Source organism: Amblyomma americanum, chromosome 10 (genome assembly GCF_052857255.1).
Source record: "Amblyomma americanum isolate KBUSLIRL-KWMA chromosome 10, ASM5285725v1, whole genome shotgun sequence".
Classification (NCBI taxonomy): Eukaryota; Metazoa; Arthropoda; class Arachnida; order Ixodida; family Ixodidae; genus Amblyomma; species Amblyomma americanum.
In genome coordinates this window covers 57,241,275-57,256,730 of record NC_135506.1, presented here as the reverse complement: position 1 = coordinate 57,256,730, position 15,456 = coordinate 57,241,275, and the positions used below count along the sequence as shown (strand labels likewise).

The window sequence follows — 15,456 nt, the reverse complement described above, 5'->3', positions numbered from 1 at the left end:
CCATGGTGTAGTTATTTAGAATGCCATCCATCTTCAGTGATCATACCGCGTCAAAACACCTCAAGAGAAGGTTGAAATCATGTATGAAGTCGACTCCAGGTCGTTATCGAAATGGGTTATCGTGAGAAAGCGCTCTCAATGGGTTGGTGGTTTGTGACTTTGTCTCGAAGTGCTGGAAAACTGCCCTGATGACTTTTGCTTATTGACCTAAATGGTCATTTTAATTTCATTTATTTCATGTACCCTAAGGGCCCTTACGAGCATTACATAGGGGCATTACATTGACCCTCAAGGCTCGCAAGTGGGAATTTGCGAGTCGCCTGAGATTGCGTAACCATTTTGGTCGAAAAGCGGTAGTCATATGCTGCTCGATTTTCCAGCCACTGTCTTTCAAAGTCATGATGCGGCCCTCCGCTGCGCAAGTTGAGGCGCGCTAAATACTTCCCGCCTGTTCTTCAGTTTTGAAGTAGAAGAGGAGGCCTTCCACTGTTTGGGCGCTGGAGCAGAAGGTGTTGACCGTTGCCTTCCGGTAAAAGAGCAGGAGGTGATCACGGAATATTTTAGTTAACAGTATGATCTCACCACTTCACCACTTCAAGTCTCACTGTACGCCTTTTTGTGGTCACTTTTGTTGGTTCGTAGATTGGTTCACTCTAAACTCGTTGGCTTCATCCTGCAGTTCCAATAGATAAGCTTTTATTCTATTTCTTGCAGATACGTTGCATGTAAAAGCGCGCTGAGGGGGCTTGCTGTTGTCACATGCAGAGTTTCTCAGTGTTGGTACAATACGTCATAAAGGAAAGGCAAAAGGCCTGTAATGCTATCACCCATGATACAGGTCTGTGGCTTGGTGAATGAAGAGGATCGGGTTTGAGAACGTGTCATCTTATTCTTTACAGAAAGGGTGTTATTTTGGCCAATACTTGCATTACTTTAAACAGTTGATCCTTTGCATATCGAATTATTGTCTATGGTACAAAGAGTCGGAAAACCCCTTTGAAAATTCCATACAAAATGCAGTAGCAGTGAACTCCCATTGAGCAGAACAATCAGTGTACCGAGCGAAGCGCCAGGCCCCTACAAGTGGCACTTAAGATGGTTAACTCGCCTTGACCTTTCGAGTGCGGCGCCAAGCCACTACGTGACCTTGGGAAGACCCGCCATGGCTAGCCATGTGAAGATGCTTTCGCAGCCATTTTCTACGTGACACTTCTGTAATGCTGCAAAGCAAGTGATTGGTCGGCCGTTCGTCGTGCGGTGATATAGCCAAGCAGCCCGAAGACTACCGGCCGCTCTTGTTTGACTCTTTCACCTCCAAAGGCCTTTCGGAAACCAACGGTACTTAAATTTTAATGAGGTCTTTTTGCATTTGTTGTCTAATGGTAACAAGAATATACTTCTTATAATAGACTGCGAGTAGCTAAAGCACCCTGTGCTGCGACATTGATGTAATAAAGGCTAGGCTTTACGACAACTTGGGAGTGGTGCTGTGCCAGTGGTCCGGCATGTGGTGCGTTACTACGGGAAGTGCGCCACTCATGATGGTGCACGATATTCTTGATTCTAGGCTAGAGGTTACCTTATATATAGCCACGTTTTATGTGCTGATGATATCGAACTATTTCGTGATTCGCTTTAAGTTTAAACATATCCTAGATCAACTTTAGCACAGGCTGTATGCATTTCTGCTACACAGGAAGATCACATAATGGACATTTTGCGTATACTCGTGGGAACTGAGCTGTGCTATGGGGCCAACACTTGTCTAAATTGTGTTTACCAAGAGATCTGAAAGCTTCTGTTCACACTCAGCAGCGACTTCGTACCTCGCAGGACCTGGGCGCCGTGAGCGAAAGCAACATAGACGAGCTGTACCACACTACGTACGCGGCGCTACTGTCCAACCAGGCACAGGCGTTGGGCGACTACTGCCACATTGTGGTGGCTCGCCTGCCTTACACCACGCTGCCCAGCCGCCTGGACCTGGTGCCCGAGAACCGGTACCTGCTGCCACAGCACCTGCGGCAACTCCTAGCAAAGCTGTTGCACGGCACGTCGCTGCCCGAGAGTCGGGCCGATGCGGTGCTCAGCTCGGACGCGTGCCGTCGTTTTGAAGACGCCCTCGCCAACGCCTGCAATGCCTGCGACGAGCGGGGCTTCGCAGCAGATAGCGTGTGTGGAAAGCTCCAAGCCATTCTTCGGGAGTCATGACAACGGAAAGTGGACGATTTGGCCTTCTTTACAAAACTACATTCTTTCGCTGGACTAGGCGCCTGCCCTGATGCACGGAGTGACAAGGACTGGCGGTCATCGTCCGCTCTATTCCTTTTTGGAGTGAAGATCTCTCAGTGTGCCAGCATACGGGTTCACCATGCTTGGAAAAACTACGATGCTTCTCACCGTGGTGTGGTTCAAGAGAGCTGAAGGGACCTCTTTTTTTATCGTTTGTGCCATCAGCACTTGGGCCTGTGCTAGCGAGAAAAGCGCTGCGAAGCTTGAGAGCCTCTTTCGAAGAACCAGATGCCTTCCTGACCTAGTCTGAACTGTATTTGCGTGCAACAATGCCCTTTAATGGGAGCAAGGATTGCTGCTCCTTTTTCGTAAACAGTTTTGGTTCTATCATTTTTCTATTATGATTGCATCCAAGTTACACCATGCATATGACATATGAAGGAAGCTGAAAGCCACCAAAACCGAAAAGCATAGAGGAATGTTTCTTTTTTTTGTAATTTGTGGTGTTGATCATTGGGAGATCAATAGTGAAATTAGTGTTTTATCATTAATTGATAACTGATTAGAAAGCCAAAAAAGAAAAACAACAATGTGCCGCCAAAGGGATCTGCTCCCACGACCTCCAAATTTTGAGTCTGGTGCTCTAGCAGCTTGGCTATGGCGATGCCTGTACAATCTTCCGCTTTCCCGGGTGTCTATACAGCATACAACCTTGCCTTGAGAGTGTTCCCCAGTGTCACCTTCGTCCACAGCGTCAGAGGTGCCTACTTTGTCCTGTATTACCGTGGGTGCCACGTAGGAACGTGGCTGAACGGTGAGGGTAGAGACTGTGTGAGAACCCTCTTATGCTACCTATGGCATCATAAATCAGCCAATAATCTCTATCTTACTCCATGTTAACAGCAGGCAAGGCTCAATAATGTGTTCAGAAACTAATTGTCATGTAACTCTAAGGGACATTTTTAGTGTCCACGATTTTGAGTGTACGAACCGGGAAATCGGATGAATCGGGCACAAACCAACGAGGTTTTACTGTACCTGAATCATTTTCAGTAGCTGCCTCCGGATCCAGGTTAGCCACCATCGGAAACTAAACTTGGAAACATTTAAAGCATAAATGTTGTCAACAAGATTGAATCCAAAGTATTGGCCAACAAAGTAAAGTTTATTACATTCAACATATCTACTCGTGTAGTGAACCGACCTTTTTTCCAGGAAAGTTGACATCAATTGGAGCGAAGGGTTTCTTTTGCGGGAAAAAAAAAACAGAGTCGGAACTTTACTATCATACGTCCGCCCGCCAGGGTAGAATGACCACAGCATGCGGCTCAGCGTGTTCTAAAAAGAATTCTTGTTCTCTTAAATGTGAGGACCTCTTCAGAAACAATTTGTAGCCTTTTCAAACAGGATCAGGTTGCACACAAAACTCCGAGCTTATCCTTCTCATATAACATAGACTGAAAAGCTCTCTATGATGACCGGCAATACTCTGTCTTGCAACACCAAAGATGTCAACACCAAAGATCAGAGTAACTACCAGCAGCATTCAACAGGTGAATGCAGACTGACCTTGAGGTTATTTGCTAAGAGGCGCTGTGCCTCAAGAGACTGCAATGACAAGAAAAGAACACCTGGAGTGACAAAAAAAATTTTTACAGTCACGTTCAAACTCCACATCATCCACATAGTTTTCATCAGTTTTTTTTTTTCAGCCTAACACACAGTAGCATCTGGGTGATACGAATGCAGCTGATGCAAATTTCTAGATGACACAAATTCGAAAAATTCCCTGGCAGGAGCGCACTGTGTAAAACATGCACAATTTTGGATGTCCTGAAATTCGGATGTACAGATGATAAGAATGCCCTGAAGCGCTACCCGCACATCGACGACTTCGCGATCATTAGTCGCACTGTACGCCATGATGCAGTAAGCGTTGGTGTGTGGAACGCACATTGCCGACACTGCGATATATACGTCATGTATATGTCATAGCATGTATAGGTAGGTATATGTCAGCACTGGGTTGCCTGTAAAGAAGTAGGGGGAACTTAACATATACTTTGTATCCAAGGTCCACCAAAAAAAAGGCCAAGAAAATTGTGGCACACATTCAAACCGTAATAAATATTTGAAGATTGTGCATTTGCCTACCAAAATGACATTCTTCTATGTGGACGACAATATTTAAATGTACGAGCATACGCTATCTGAACATCAGTCACTAGAGTTCCTTGGGCTTTTCTCAACAGTGACCCCAAATCTTCCTTAGCAAACGCACAATGAATAAGCGCTAGGTGGTACTGCCGACAGTACTGCCGACAGTGTCGTAGTTGAGCTGTCGGGCCCGTGTGTTTTCTGTCATACCCTCAACCCCTCCCACCGAGGGGTGTAGCCATGAGGTACTTTCGGGCGAGTGTTTTGTTGCAAAAGCGTAAAAAAGGACGCTCCGGGAAGCTATCGACTTTAAACCAAGTTTCACCAAAAGTTCTGCCGAAGTGGGTTGGAGGGGTGAGGAGGTGGGGGGGGGGGGGCTGAGCCGCAACATAGCCTCACTGGCTACGCGCATGCTTCCCTGGCCCTGTTTCTTTCACTCCCTGAGAGATCGCGAATGTAGAATATATACAGGCCGTTTTTTAATAATAAATAATAATAATTGGTTTTGGGGGAAAGGAAATGGCGCATTATCTGTCTCACATACCGTTGGACACCTGAACCGCGACGTAAGGGAAGGGATAAAGGAGGGAGTGAAAGAAAAGTCGAAAGAGGTGCCGTAGTGGAGGGCTCCGGAATAATTTCGACCACCTGGGAATTTTTAACGTGCACGGACATCGCACAGCACACGGGTTCCTTAGCGTTTTTCCTCCATAAAAACGCAGCCGCCGTGGTCGGGTTCGAACCCGGGAACTCCTGATCAGGAGCCGAGCGCCCTGACCACGGAGCCACCGTGGCGGGTCCGTTTTTTTTTTCGTTTTTTTTCTCTGCACCAAATTTTCAAAGGGTGCTGTATAAGCGCACTTTCACACCTGCCGTAAAACTGAAGGCATGGCAGCCACTACGAACTCGGCGTCGTGCAAAATATGGCTGAAAATTAACGAAAATGACACACCACGTGGTCAACCACGTGGCTGGCCACGTGGTCGGTGACGTGGTGCGAAGCAGCTGCCGGCGGCGCGGCGCTACTACAGAGGCGGCGCCGTGGCTGGTCACGTGGGGCGGTTTCCAGAGAATGCGCATATCGGCGAGGCGCTTGCGGCGGCGGCTCCGGCGCGCCAGCTGTGCGCCGTAGGACGTCACTGCTCCTCGCGCACGCGCAGCACGGCTCTCCAGGAGCCACGCGAAACGGCTACACCTCGGCCAGTGTAGCTTGCGCTACAAAAAAAAATTCCCTGGTGCTGCAACAAGAAAGGCAGGTGGCGTGAGTAAGCGCAGCGCTAACAAAACAATAAACACACGGTGGCCAAGGAAGAGTGCTTTTATTTAACATCGCAAACCGATGAAGAGGACCACTGTATACATACTGACGACATGCATGAACCGGGGTGCGACATTGAGCGGATTGCACTAAAACGCAATGGCAGCTAAACACTAGAATTTACAACAGAAGAATTTCCTACAGAAAGTGCAGGTGATGCAAAGAATATTTGCTACATTCGTATGGCGTTCTTAATGGGAGCCAATGCGTCGCGATAACCTATTTCTATCTCTATGGTCTGGTGGAATAGGCCTTGTTCACTTATTCGTGCATCAGCTTGTTTCCCGTTTTTTTCTCTTTCAAATCGTCCAACCACCCTTTTTTTAGTAGCTATGCTTATAGACATCTCAGTGCTCATTTTCTTTTCCTGTTCGCACCGACTGGACACACTCATGAGGGGCCTTTATGGGGATTCATTAAGGAAGTTGCTGACGCCTTCAATTTCCTCACTGTGTGCTTTTCTTTAGACTACCTGTATAGCCTCTCCAGAAGGCAGCTGACTCGGGCACTTACAGAACATTTGTTCCCTGTACCGTTGTATCGGCAACCTTTTCTGGAGTTCCTTGACACCAGAGTTTTAAAACGTGTTCGCCGAAAGTGCATTTCTTCTGCTTCAAAAACATTCTTCCTTAAACTCCACACATCTACGCTCCCTGTGAAGGCATGACTTCATGCTAAGTAGATGCTTGCGCCATGGTCGGTGAACTGCCGCCTGCGCAGCACACCAGAGATAATTGGCCATTATTTTATTCTGTGCATTGATGGTGTGTGCTTCTGGGATATATTACAACGAACAATTAAGAAGGACATTGGCATCACACCCTACCGTATCCGTTTTTTGCCTGTGGAGAAAAACTGTGTTGTGCCATATGATCTATTTATGTTGCTGGCACTATTTAGCCTCTGGAAGACCTGTATGATGGACCACCACGCCGAATCACCACGGTCGTCCAAGTCTTTGTTTTGTAAACAATGCGCTTTGGTGCGGGGGGTATACGCTGCCCTGCAAGGGCCGCCTAGCTGGCTCCCCTATCTGGATGCATGTGTGTGCCTCCCAGACATTTGATGTTTTGGAAAGAGAGGTCATGCAGGGGTATGGTGGCCTGGTGTTTTGTGGTGTAAGCACGCTTAGACTTTTCTTTTCGGCACTATTTCCATGCAATAAAGAAAAAAAATTCGCAGGAAGTAGCGTACTCGTTAGCACGCTCGGCTGCGGAACAAAAGGATGTGGTTGGAATCTCGCCGTGCACAGATTTTTCTTATCGGGTTAATTTAGTCATCGATCTGACATGACTTGACACCGGACATGACCTGAGACCGGACAAGGTCATGGCCTCAAGTATGAACCATTAAAGGCTTTCGCCTTAATATAGTGCATGCCCTGAATGACAGACCAGGCTTCGCATTTGGCAGGCGCGGTAACTGATACCTGACCAAGTCACCAAATGCGCAATTCTTTGAAGTGAATGCATAGCAGATGTCAAGTTCTTGCGCTAGCGTATACTTTGTTCAGTTTTTTTCTGTTTGTTAGCGCTGCTGTTAATGAAATAATTGCTTTTTCAACAAATATAATCATAATTACCCAAAGAAGAAGTGTTTGGGAGCAGACCGGAGCCTTAGGGTTGACCCACTATTCTACTTCTCCGCCTTATGCCTTTCTTTTCTGTGCAAATACTACAAAATGTTCCCTGACATTCACCACCATACCTGGCCCAATCCTCCCGCGTGGGTAAATGCCATGTTTACAGAGGTAAAGAACAACAACGACGACGACGCGGGCAAATCCGAGGTCGGTGCGTTGATTGGATGTTGTGGATTCAGCCATACTAAGAACAAGGAGGACGAAAATACCTACTTTCCGGTTGCACCTGAATGAGTGAGTTTAAGGCCCCTTGAGCGCTGTGTTGGTACTTTCATTTCGCAGAAAATGTCATCTAACGGTCGTAACAGCTCTACGCTTTCATAGCAGACCGTAGAGAACTTCGCATTTAGAGTGACTCATGTGGGGGGGTCTTAACTCTGCGGTGCTATAAATCCCGCTGACATCGCCAGCCACAGTTAAAACCTAAACGCATCCCAATTGCATTGGGGTGAGTAAGGCGGGAAACGCTCTGTGAAAATTTCTTTAGACGTGCTGGCTGGGCATAGAATTGCGTGATATTTTAAGATGATAACTTAGGGTGGCGCGTACTTGCGCTACTCTAGTCGTTTCTGTCTTTCTTATCGGCATCCTCGCGTTCTTTGGGAAGCTTTAAACTGTGGTGATAAATAGCCGATCAGCCTAAAACGCAATAAAAATCAAATTTTTAGCGCTGCATTTTTTTGAGGCGTAATCTGCTGTTTTTATTGTAGCATGAATCATTTTTCACTATTCATGCCAATCATATCGTATAGGGGCGCAGCAGAGTCTCACCATCTATATCAGCATATTAGAATACAGCGACTCAGAGCTGTTAGGGGTGGAAGTAAGTTACGGGTGGAAGTAAAAAAAAGTATTCCTGCCTATTTCCCTAGAGATATGCTACTGCACTGTGAGCTGAAGATATATTTCATTCATTATTAATTCTGTCCCTAATACTGTTACCTGCCGGCTGCCAAGTACAGGAGAGTGTTCTACATCCAAATAAGGGGCTCACAAGTTAGCCCCCTGGCCTACAAACGTTTCACAAAAGCAGTACACCTCTTCTACGACACGAAACCCATGTCACATTCCAAACTGTCTAAGATCATCTAGCCCTCTCAGCCGTCTTCTGCCTTGCTATTTCCGATCACGTGAACGCGAATAACAGACGTCTGAGAGGTTGAATATTACGAGTAAGGGCACCCTTGTTAAAGCGGCACCCGGCGCAACGTTTTTTTTTTCGTTTTTTTTTCTGCTACCCAGTACGAGCACCTAAGCTGCCTCCGTGCCAGCTCGTCCGTTTAGGACGATAACGACCGTCGTTCGGGTGGCAGACGCTATATTGTCTCTCCATGACAGAAAATATAGCAGCCTCGTATAATCACTAACTAGTAAATATGTGCCTGACATAAGACATTAATATCAATACTGCAACAAAAAGTATAATCACGCTAGTCTCTGGTATCGTAAAAGCGTCAACAGCGCAGCGTTCCTAGCGTTCCTAGCGTTCCTTCAGCAGCACAACAGCGCGTTTCCGTGTCGTCATCGTCTTCAAATCCAAGCGAGTGCTAAACGGAGAGAGAGAGGGAGGGGGAAGAGAGGGCGAACAAAGCTTATTCAGAACAATTTTGTATTGCCTTCCTGTTGTGCACAATCAGAAACAGTAGAGGTTCTTAAAACTGGCTGCGTAGCCGGCGAGCAGGAGTCGACTCTTTCCAATCATGAAAGCTGCCCCTGAACATCTACTGCATACGGCTCATAGCAATGTCCGTCCCTATAAGGCGGCGATACACGTATACTCAAACGCCTGTTCTATACAGCGCGCGTTTTTTTCCCCGAAGGGAAGGCATACATTGCTGAATGTCCAGCAGTACGAATAAATGAGGAACGCCATTACATTACCCGCCTATGTAATCATTGACGAGAAGCAGTAGCCGTCCAAAAAGCTAAAAGTGGGCAAATCCACAATATTCCCGTTTTAACTGATTCTAACGCGCATTTTCATTCACGAAAATCGATCTTTAAAACTGCGGGTGCGCTGCAATCGGAGGCAAAGCCGAAGCCCTGCCGCTGCGAAAGTGCCCCTGCAACGTCACTATTACACTATTCAAGTTCAGTCTTCCTGCGCTTGAAAGCGGCATGGCAGGCCTCCTGCATATTTTATGGGCGAAACTACGTATACTGCTGCTCAAAATTCTGTCTGCTTCTTCTTTTAAACTAAAATTAGCATTTTAAATTGTGGGGATGAGCCGTGAGTAGTACGAGGCGCGTTCCGGTGCCCACTCTCGCCAGAATGGATCGAGCTCTATGTGCAAAATATATCGTAAATTCTTAGGCATATTGGTTCCATGAACGATATTCAAACAGCACTTTATTAGCCCGGCTCACACGCGGTGGTGATAGCTTTACCAATACAAGCTGTAGGCAGCGCTGGAAGAAAACTTTCGTTTGTTGAAATTTCTTCCGCTAACCGCTGGAGTGTGCATCGCGCCGGAATCCGAAACTATACGACCGTTTGAAATTTGGCTTGGCGCCTACCGAGCCAGTCAGCCGAGCCGCACGCGAGCACGCAATACGTGGAAGCTACGCAGTGTTATCGCCGATGAGATCCATTTGTCTTTAACGGCCGGTCTTGCTGCGTTGTTACGCGTGCGTTTCAAAGGATAGTTATGGCTGCACGCGTTTTCACTTTGTTTGATCAAAAGAACCCATGATTCGAATACTTCCCACTGGAATAGGAGCCCAGGCATTGTTTGATGCCGAAATCTATCCCCATGCCTTGTGGGAAAGCTTGCTTTAGCGCTCGATTTTTTTTTTCTCCCTCCAGCCGAAATGGAGATAGAAGAGGGCCCAGAAGTCAGACCCGAAACTTTTATAACCGAAATCAACGAGGAAGAAACTAGTAAGTGTTTTAAAGCTATTTTACCCCATAATGCATTACCGTTGGTATTGCACATTTCTAATTTTCGAATCGAGTGAGGCCTCATTTCTGGTTTCCTCTTGTGTTCTAAGAAAAGACAGCAGTTCTTTCGACCACCGGTAAGTAATGTAACCGGGCACAAATTGGAAACATCCAATGAGCAAGATGTGGACGCTATAGGTTTCAAATTCGTTATCTTTGATTTTCATATTCCAGTTTCTGAATCAGTACAACCATCGTAAGTGTATGGAGCACAGCACTTTCTGGCATGGTATTCCATACTCAAAAATCGTTCTCATGGCTTTTAGATCAGTCATTTTCGCGCATTTCATCGACATCGCAAAGCGCACTACTGATGCAAGAATATAGAGCGTGTGAAATGCGCCTTTTATGAGACAAAGGCCCGCCTTTCCTTGCAGCAGCGAACGACCGCTATCTACATGGGCCATGTACTCTGGTCTTATCGCCGTGATGGTGCTTTTTCTGCTCCTGGCGATGGCGATGTCAAGTGGTAAGTTCTGCTGACGCTTCTGTATCGCGGTCGTGGTAAGACTTTCACAGGGGTGTCTATGAAGAGACAGGGAAGCTTCATCAATGAATAGCTCACGCTTTTTGCTCGTTTTTTTTTGTCACACCGACAACAGGTTGTAACTTGCAGGTTAGGAGATCACAACGTAAGGCCCAAGCTGTAGCTCAAAGCGGGAGTTGCCATATTGTATTGTTACCTAATAAGTATCAAAGCGAGTCGCTTGTTATCCGGCTTAAAGCCAAACCGGCATAAAAGCTTCAGCTGTGAACATGGTCGAAGTTCCCTTCACCGATTGCTCATGTTTTAGCAGCGCTAACGACATTTTCGTATTGGCTTTCTAATGTGACTCGCCGCTGTGGTTGTGTGATTAGGCGCTCGTCTACTGAGCCGTAGTTCCCGGGTTCGAACCCGACCGCGGCGGCCGCGTTTCGATGGAGGCGAAACGCAAAGGCACCTGTCGGCTGTGCGATGTCAGTGTACGTTAAAGACCTCAGGTCGTCGAAATTATTCCGGAGACCTTCACTACGGCACCGCTTTCTCTCTTCCTTCCGTCACTCCCTCCTTTCATTTTCATTTGGAATGTGGGGCAGTAAATTAGCCTGGTGTGGATGTCATTGTGTGGTATTATTTTTCTTTTATTCCGTTTTATTTTGGCATTAAATGGTTATGGTAGGAGGAATAGGATAATAAGGCAAGAAATAAGCTTTAATTTCAACCCTAGCTGTAACCACACGGGAACAAGAAAGTGATCATTAAATTAGGAATAGACGAACTAGCTGAAAAAACGAGACTGGATAAAGTGCATCTACATACAGCCAAGTTTTAAGTGAAAACATTTGCGTGTTATTCCTCGAGTATGCAAAGCGGCGATGTTCCGGTAGGTCGTAAGAAGAACTCATCGGGACAACCCAACGACAATACAACACCAACGGCCAAAGTTTTCTTCGGTGTTTCTTCATACCGTCTGGAGATTTTCTTCGAGGAAAGTTGAAACCGACTAATTGCCTTAGTTTTCTAGGTTCCAGGCCATTGCTGGCAGGTTAGTGCCGTTCAGTAAGGTGATTCGCTGTCCTGCCACCAACTGCCCTGGCTTCCGGCCGACGGTGCTGTGAACAAGCGGCTTCAGAAAGATCTGTGACCGTTTTCTCAGAGAAGTCTCCTGCATTAAGCGAGGTGTTCCTTGGATTCTTTCTCCGAGTTTTTGAAGGGCTCTGTTAATTGTTTATCCTTGTAGTTTCTCAATGTATAAAATTTATTTTAGTTCTCCCCACCAACCTTTGTAGAATCGCCCTTACAAAGCTAGCAAGCAAGCGAATTCAGACTAGTAACAAACACCGTAAAGTTCCTGCTGATGCTGCTGCAATCAAGCTACGTACTGTGTTATGTATGTGGCCACCATAATGAGGGTGCATGAGCCATCTGAGGAGGACCGATTCATTTTCTACGTGAGGCTAAGTTATGCACTGCTATCTTTTTAGCAGTGCGTAACTGCACTCTTGATTGTCAAGTAAGAAGTATGCCGTACACTGATGAAACCAGACGTGGTGTGTCTCGTTTCGAAGGGGGTGGTACGCATGTCCAATATTCTTGGACAAAAATCTTCAGTATTGGAAAACTTTATGGTACTGATATAGAAACACTTAAGATAATGGTCTATTTTCCCGATAGGTAGCAATATCCTTCTTTTGTAGAGTTTCCATCATTCGCATAGAGCAGCTAACACTGCCATAGAAAATTTAAGAGAAACGCTTTTGACGCTAGTAAAAACGTTCATACCAAGAAAATGCAAGCGTGCCAAAGAGACATCTACGAATATAGTGATTTTTACAGTGAAATCCTACAATATATATGGCAATATTGCGTTCTCAAACTCTTTTCTGTTCAAAAATGCTTTTGCCCAAAATTGTTGAGTATGGCGATAAAACAGATGTCTGTTCCAGGAGGTATCTGCGATACAGCTTTTCTTTTGTCGGAGCTGTGCTTGGTGCTTTAAGTAGGAATATACGATGTGGTTGCAAAGAGTTTGTAGTTTTGCCCCTCTTTATACTTCCCTTTCTCGTCAACTTATGCTGTGGAGAAGAATGGCATACTGTGTTATTCGATAAACATACATAATTGAAGAAAACAAATAGCATAAGACGTGTTACGGAGTTTCACTCTTCATGGCCAGCAGTTTCTGATCAGTTTTCGCTATGACTCCAGTTTACGTGTACCTATGGTATCTACTTTTGACGTGAGATTTTAATTAGTTGACTAGGCGCTTTATTATCCTTCATCTTCGAAAATATGCCACGGACGAAAAGGGATGCAGGAAGAAGGACCTATGATACTAAACTAAACTACCAAATGTGTTTACTGGAGGAGAGCCACGAGGGTCGAAACAATTTAGCCAGTAAAGCGGCGCTGCATTGCGCGCCTACTTTTTTCTATCGTTCAGGGTATTGGTGCTCTATGACGCGAACATGTCTCCTGTGAATGGCCAAGTTTTCCAATATTTCTCGCTCAGTTTTGCCTTCCTTTATGGATGGAAGCTTCGACATCGACGCTACAGTGACACAGAGCAGAGAGGGGACTGCGCATCAAATATCACGAAATCTGGCCACAGATGAAATAGAATAGAATAGAAATATAATAGAAGAACTTGCGTCAAAATTTTATTGGTTAATTAGAGCGACAAAAGATCTTATCTGCGCTGCGCAGTGCTCCTGTAATCACTTTGCAGTAATTGTTTATTGTAGGTTTTGCTATGTATGTGAACCTTACGAGCTGCACGTTGTTGACGACTAAATGTCGTGCATCGTCTGCCGTTGTTCGTGCCTGTCCATTCCAGAACAAGTAGCAACACGTTGAGTTTCACTCCGCGCGGAAGTTTTGTCTTGAGAGTAGGTATGATTGTTAGACAAAGGGTAAACCACTCAAGCACACCAGCCCTATGGTGTTATCCCGACCGAATGATTCGCACGAGTCATTTATTTGGGTTTTCATAGTTACCGTGAGCTTTCCTTTCCTAGTGACTGCTGGTTCCCAAGTGATCCGGCATTAGACGGTGTAGCCGCCACTGCTGCTGTGGCCATTACTGTGACTCCAGAGCCACGAAAAATAATTTTGTTGTTTGAACCAAGTGTCTCCACCTCGTGGGCACATTTGACATTATTGAATCCAGCGAGTACGAAATATGTGTTCCTGCCTGTTACTGGCCTCTTATTCCCACGGCGGTGCATTTGTTGCGTCGCTGATGACTAAGGTCGATTGGAGCCGAAAACTGCAACATTCCGTTACTTTAATCCACTCGCATATAGCTTTCCTGGTGACTGATGTTTCCTCCTAAGCCTTGCCAACAATGATCCCCTACGAGTATGCAGTTGCTCCGAGAAGACAATTTTCAAACTGCTTGCAAGCGGAAACAAACATAGTGTGAGGGATAAAAAGTAGCAGCAACACTCCAAGGTTACGAGCGGTGTATACTTTGGAAGTTATTTCATTCTTTGCTTTATTGTTACATCAACCTGCCCTAGCATCGCACATTTAGGGGACTAAATTCTAGACCACGTCTGTCGGGTCGCTTGCAACGGCTTTAGTTTGGGACAGTTTTCTACAGGAATTCCAAGGCTCGTGTTTAACTCTAACACTACGTTCTTTCTGCTTCGCAAAATTTCCCAGCCTTCCTCGACCATTCGCCGCTGAGCACCGCTGAACTAGACACGACCACAACTCAGCAAAGGTACCGTTCAGTGGCATACACCAAGGAACCAATACAAACACGGGCTGCTGCTTTGGACGAGGACGAAACTACGACTGCCGCTTCGGAAAAACAGACGCGAGCGGCAACGAAATCCATCAGGGCACGTGAGTGAGCACTGCGCCTATTAGGAAAATGAAAATTGGTTTTTGAGGAAAGGAAATGACGCAGCAACTGTCTCACATATCTCGGTGGACACCCGAACCACGCCGTAAGGGAAGGGATAAAGGAGGGAGTGAAAGAAGAAAGGAAGAAAGAGGTGCCACAGTGGTGGGCTCCGGAATAATTTCGACCACCAGGGGCTAGATTACGCAACTGTGACAAATTGTGTCAAACGTTATTGACAGTGACGTCAAAATGACGAAACGATGAGACGTCACCACGTGACGCAACGAGAAATCAGCCACTTACAGCAGGGCGTCTGCTAAATTTTTTGTAAAATGAAATAAGAAATAAGCAATGATGAAAATAACTAATATTTTATTTTGCCAAAACGTTGTGTTTAAAGTTCTAAAATATTAAGCAAAACAAAAAGCTTTCGAAGTTGGGCCTCGAAACTGTGACAAAAAACTGCGAATTAGCGGCTGCATAATTAGGCGTGCAACGTCACTACTTCTGCCACATCCGTGATGTAATCTGCAGCCACCCATGACGCAAAAAAGCAAAATGGCCGCCGGCCACGACCGACCAATAGGAGCGAGGCTTATTGACACCTTTGTGACAAGTTTATGACAATTTTCCTAATTGACAGTTGCGTAATCTGGCCCTTGGGGATATTTAGCGTGCACTGACATCGCACAGAACACGGGCACCATTTGCGTTTCGCCTTCAACGAAACGCGGCCGCCGCGGTCGGGTTCGAACCCGGGTACTCCAAATCAGTATCCGAGAGCCCTACCCACTGAGCCACCGCGGCGGGTGCACTTATTATTGTAGTAATG

General features: G+C 46.1%; 2 protein-coding genes across 4 annotated transcripts in view; both read left to right on the top strand.

Moving 5' to 3' along the window:
- The window catches only part of LOC144107835 (uncharacterized), a 50,788-nt gene extending 46,413 nt beyond the window's left edge, over positions 1-4,375 (top strand). The window contains exon 11 of one of the 2 annotated variants that reach the window (XM_077641045.1): positions 1,834-4,375. In XM_077641045.1, coding sequence (XP_077497171.1) covers positions 1,834-2,211 — 378 coding nt within the window. In that variant the 3' untranslated portion in view covers positions 2,212-4,375. The remainder of the gene's footprint in view (positions 1-1,833) is intronic. The other variant, XM_077641044.1, reaches the window with a different exon arrangement.
- Positions 4,376-4,508: 133 nt separating this feature from the next.
- The window catches only part of LOC144107837 (uncharacterized), a 37,805-nt gene continuing 26,857 nt past the window's right edge, over positions 4,509-15,456 (top strand). Inside the window, exons 1-6 of one of the 2 annotated variants that reach the window (XM_077641050.1) lie at positions 4,509-7,583; positions 10,156-10,230; positions 10,341-10,367; positions 10,465-10,486; positions 10,668-10,759; positions 14,438-14,623. In XM_077641050.1, the coding sequence (XP_077497176.1) occupies positions 7,580-7,583; positions 10,156-10,230; positions 10,341-10,367; positions 10,465-10,486; positions 10,668-10,759; positions 14,438-14,623 (406 nt within the window). In that variant the 5' untranslated portion in view covers positions 4,509-7,579. The remainder of the gene's footprint in view (positions 7,584-10,155; positions 10,231-10,340; positions 10,368-10,464; positions 10,487-10,667; positions 10,760-14,437; positions 14,624-15,456) is intronic. The other variant, XM_077641051.1, reaches the window with a different exon arrangement.